The sequence below is a fragment of the Montipora foliosa genome, chromosome 1 (assembly GCF_036669935.1).
Source record: "Montipora foliosa isolate CH-2021 chromosome 1, ASM3666993v2, whole genome shotgun sequence".
NCBI lineage: Eukaryota > Metazoa > Cnidaria > Anthozoa > Scleractinia > Acroporidae > Montipora > Montipora foliosa.
In genome coordinates, this window is record NC_090869.1 from 58,940,272 (window position 1) to 58,944,934 (window position 4,663).

General features: G+C 46.9%; 1 protein-coding gene and 1 pseudogene across 1 annotated transcript in view; both read right to left on the bottom strand.

Moving 5' to 3' along the window:
- LOC137999930 (uncharacterized) overlaps positions 1-3,066 on the bottom strand; it is a 4,267-nt gene extending 1,201 nt beyond the window's left edge. Inside the window, exon 1 of the mRNA XM_068845930.1 lies at positions 2,281-3,066. Within this exon, the coding sequence (XP_068702031.1) occupies positions 2,281-3,066 (786 nt within the window). The remainder of the gene's footprint in view (positions 1-2,280) is intronic.
- Positions 1-4,366, bottom strand: part of LOC137971748 (uncharacterized) — a 6,316-nt pseudogene extending 1,950 nt beyond the window's left edge.
- Between the last annotated feature and the right edge of the window lie 297 nt (positions 4,367-4,663).

Here is a 4,663-nt window from a genome sequence, read left to right on the forward strand (position 1 = left end):
CATACGTATGTTCGATTCCCCACCAAAGTGGTTGGCGTGGATCTTGCGAAGCATGTCCTTTTGCATCGAGTGAGGTACCATAACTTGGGCGCTTTTGTAAATGATGCCATTTTTCACTGACAGTTCGTCCCTATAAGTCCAGTAGGGCCGCAGATACTCGGGGATGCGTGCTCTGTCTGCTGGCCACCCTTTGACAATGACGTTGTATAAGGTGTTCAGTGTGGTGTCCTTGCTAGTTTCCTCACGTAGCTGGTTTTCAGTGATCTCCGTTAGTCTCGGATTCCGTGTGTTGTAATCGGACTCCATCTCCATTCTGAAAACATCAAAATCCCGTACTCGGGCTGTGATGGGGTGGGGGAGGGGTGCGCGAGAGAGTGTGTCTGCCAGGTAGAGAGTCGGTCCTCTCTTGTACGTTATTGTGAACTGGTAACGCTGTAATCTCATAAGCATTCGTTGTAGGCGGGCTGGTGCCTTGTTCAGTGATTTCTTCATAATGGTTTCCAATGGCTGGTGATCTGTGTAGACTGCAATGTCAGTCTTGCCATACAGCCACTGGTCAAACTTTTCGAAGCAGTTGCAGATTGCTAGGCACTCTTTCTCGATCTGAGAGTAGCGCTCTTCTGTAGGATTCATGCTTGACGAGGTGAGGGCAACTGGTTGTAGTTTGCCGTCATCACTGGGCTGTAAAAGGGCGCCGCCGACAGCATTATCACTAGCGTCCGTCTAGAGGACAACTGGTTTCCGAAGATCATAATAGGCTAAGACTGGGGCGGACGAAATCAGTTGTTTGGCCTTGTTGAAGGCTTTTTCTTCAGCCATGGACCATGAAAATGGTACAGCGTCCTGGGTCAACATGCGTAAGGGTTGAATCACAGAGCTTAGGTTGGGGCAGAAGGGCGAAAGATAGTTAACCATGCCTATGAAGCGAAGGAGTGCTGGTTTGTTCTGCGGTGTGGCCATCTGTGTTATTGCCGCTTCTTTGTCTGGGTCAGGTTTTAAACCATTATCCGAGATAATTGTGCCCATGAACTTGACCTCTTTAAGCTTAAAGCGCAGTTTGCCCGCGTTGAGCTTGATGGATTTTTGGTCACAACGTTCCAGTAAGGCGATGAATCTTCGGTCATGGTCTGCCTGGGCTTCCTCGAAGGTGTTGCCCTCCCCATACACAAGGATATCATCGGCTATACATATTATCCCATCCAGGCCTTCCAATGCAGATGTCAACTTCATTTGAAACTCGTCTGGCGCACTAGTAATACCAAATGGGAGACGGAGCCACCTGTATTTGCCGTATGAGGTATGCATGGTTGTCATCCATGAGGATTCCTCATCTAGGGGAATGTGGAGGAAGCCTTCTTTAACGTCCACTAGAGAGAAGCACTTGGCTGCACTAAGCATATGAAGCTGTTCATTTAGCGTGGGCATTTGATGTTTCGGACGTTGGATGGCCTTATTTACCGTCTGGCTTAGATCGATGCATACGCGGAATTTTTTGGGTGTCTCTCTTATTAATTCATTCGAACACCATGGGGTTGGTTCATGTACTTTGACCAAGACGCCTGCCTGCACATAACGGTCTAAGGCTTCTTTCTCTTTTGCTCTTTTCGCTACCGATATTCGATGCACGGGCATCTGAACGGGCTGGACACTGTCATGAATCTGAAAGTGTACAGGTGGACCAAGCCGGCCAAGGCCTTCGAATGTGTCAGCATACTGGCTTGTGATGTCCTGAAGTTGCAGCTGGCCTGGCGGGGGAAGTCGGTGGTTTGAAGGAATAGTAATTGGAGCCGAAGGTGATGGTGGTGGATTGCACGGGCTGGCTGTGGTCTCGTGGAGTTGCTGGAGATGGTTGCATGCTTTAGGGTTCACCTGGTTTTCGCATGGTACTGTACGCTGTTGTGTGCCAGGAAGGTCATAGTGTTTGGTACTCGCATTGTGGTCTGCTGGTGAGTGAAGGGAATGAGTCTCGTCCGCGTGCACTCTAATTATGCCCAGTTTTTCGCTGTCACTGCCAGACAGAAGTGCTGGCTTGATGCCAATGCAGGAGTCTGGCAGGACTTGAAAGATAAGGGTGTCAAACTTGTTGTTCTTTTCGCACAAGAGTTCCACCTGACCAACAGGATGAAGTGGCTTGGAGTTTCCATAGGGGCGTAGGCGGTAGGGGGAGTGCTTTACTTTGGCGTCTGGGAAGAAAGAGCGCAGGGTGCTGGCAGCGATGGTGTTGCAGGTTGCTGCAGTGTCTATTTGGAACTTTAATTGCTTGAAGGTCCGGCCCGTCGCTGAAAGTGATAGGTTTGTGAAATATCGTTTTGACTTCTCGACGGATGCAATGCTGTGAACTTGTGTGCCCAAAGAGTATATATAGTCGTGATCTTGGTCATAGGAGGATGCGTGGTCCTCTGCTGTGGCATACATCTCGGTGTAATACAGGTCTCTTGGTCGGAAGTTTGTACGTGGGTCACGTTTCTGGCTGCGCTGAAGGCCCCTGCCTTGTGGTCTCCAAGTGGGTCTGATACTGGGGCTTGGAAGTTTGCGGTCTTCTAGGCAGACACGGGCAAAATGGTCATTTCCACCACAGCTGGTGCAGGTCTTTCCATTAGCTGGACATAATTTCCATGGATCTGGACCACGCCGATCTCCACACCAAAAACAGGTACCAGGCTCCCTGCGAAGTTTCATCTGACTGTGTCTAAGGCCTGTCCAGTGGACATGTTCGTCGATTCCTTTGGACGAATCTGCAATTAACTTGTTTGTCTGCTTGGCGGACTCAATAGCTCTCGCTTCGGCGACTACATCGGACAGGGACTTCTCAGAGTTGTCAGGTTTTATATGTATTTTAAGCAACTCCGTACGTATGTTATCCTCACTCAACCCAAATATAAATTTGTCTCTACAAAGTTCATCACTAAGATCGCCATAGCCACATAGGCTGCCAGCGTGTCTCACCTTAACTTCCCACTCTTGAATGGACTCGTGAAGGCCTTGTGAAGAGGTCCAAAACTTGTATCGATCGGTCAGGAGTGAACTTCCTGTGCTGCCTGTGTAATGGACTCGTAGTTTATCCATCCAAATCCAGCGTTTCTTTTTATCTTCGTCTGGAATTTGAGGTTCGATTGTGTATCTGACCACGGACAAAGCTTCATCTGGAAGTGCAGATCGTAACGCTGAAATTTCTAGTAGAGGACTCTTGTAATGAGCAGCTCGTTCTGCAACAGGATCTTTAGCGAGGTCGCGGTAATTGGCTTGTACGCAGTAATCGTTGAGTCGTAACTCGAAGTTTTTGAAATTTTCGCTCACATTTCCCACAAGTTTGAGCTCCGGTCTTTTAAGGTTCGCCATTGTGTTTCCCCACTTTTGACACCAAGTCTGGGAGCCGGTATTAGTAACAGAACTTCCTTTATTCGTAGTAATACATACAATATGGCGGCTCTATATGGACGTTCCCCTACGTATGATCGTGCGAGTAACCGCTGACCAACACTATCAGGGGTGGCACCGTCACACCATCCACGGATTGTCCAATGTTTGGTATGCAACGACCTTCTTCAATACGTGCCCACAGATCAGTGGACTTAAATATTATAGCGTCATGCGAATTTCCAGGAAAGCCACAACTGGCCCACACAAATCTATACTGGGAGTCAACCATAGCTATTAGAACTATGGAATAGAAATTTTTTAAATCATGATATTCCTTACTGGACTGTAGTCCCCTAGGTGGACACTTCATAGGAATATGACAGCCATCAATACCGGCCCAGCAGTAGGGAAATTGCCATATCTCGTCCATGTCTATTATCTTCTTCTTAAATTCTGCCTCAGATCTTGGCATGTGCTTTGAAATACTCTCTTCCCACATGCAGTCGATAATAGCTTGTGAAACCTCTCGTACAATAGTGCATACGGTTGAAATCCCGAGTCCTGTCATTTCTGCAATGGTGTAAAAGTAGTCGCCCCTACCTAACCTGTATAAGCAAATAGCAAGTCTTAACTCAGGGTATATAGGATCTTCTGTTACAGTTTGTCTTTCCAGTTGTTGTCTGATTCAACTCAAAATATATAGAAATGTCCCTCTAGTTACCCTGAATGTTTTCTTGAATCTGGCTTCCGAGTAGTATTTCCAAACAGTGTCCCACCATCCACTGTTCCTTAACAGCCGCCGACACGAGCGAATAGGTTCTACGACATCGTTTCGTTGAATCAGTGCGACCAGTAAGAGAATGCAAATGCTTAAAATGTGCCTCCGTCTTGAGACCAGGTTCATGACGGTCGTTTGTAACAAACGACGGCGCCTTCTCATTCTGCTAAGCATAGATATCATGTAAAATGATCGAGACAGCCGAGTCCTCGACTCATCATCCGCCATGTTGGACTTAAAACGTCATAAGAGTAACATTTAATTCGACCAATTTAATTCGACGTCTCAATCAACGTCGAATTAAACTCATTTGGGTCGACCCAAATAGGAATTTGATTTGGTGCATGAAAAGTTCGACGTTTGAACCGGGCCTAAATGATTACAATAGCGCCTAGTAAATTTTTAGTTCACCTTCTCGTATCCGATGCCTTCGTACTTGCTTACTTAATTAAGCTTAATATAAGACGTCTTAGACTTTCTCGTGTTCTCTTTCTATAGATGAACGAGTAAGATGGCTAACTATTC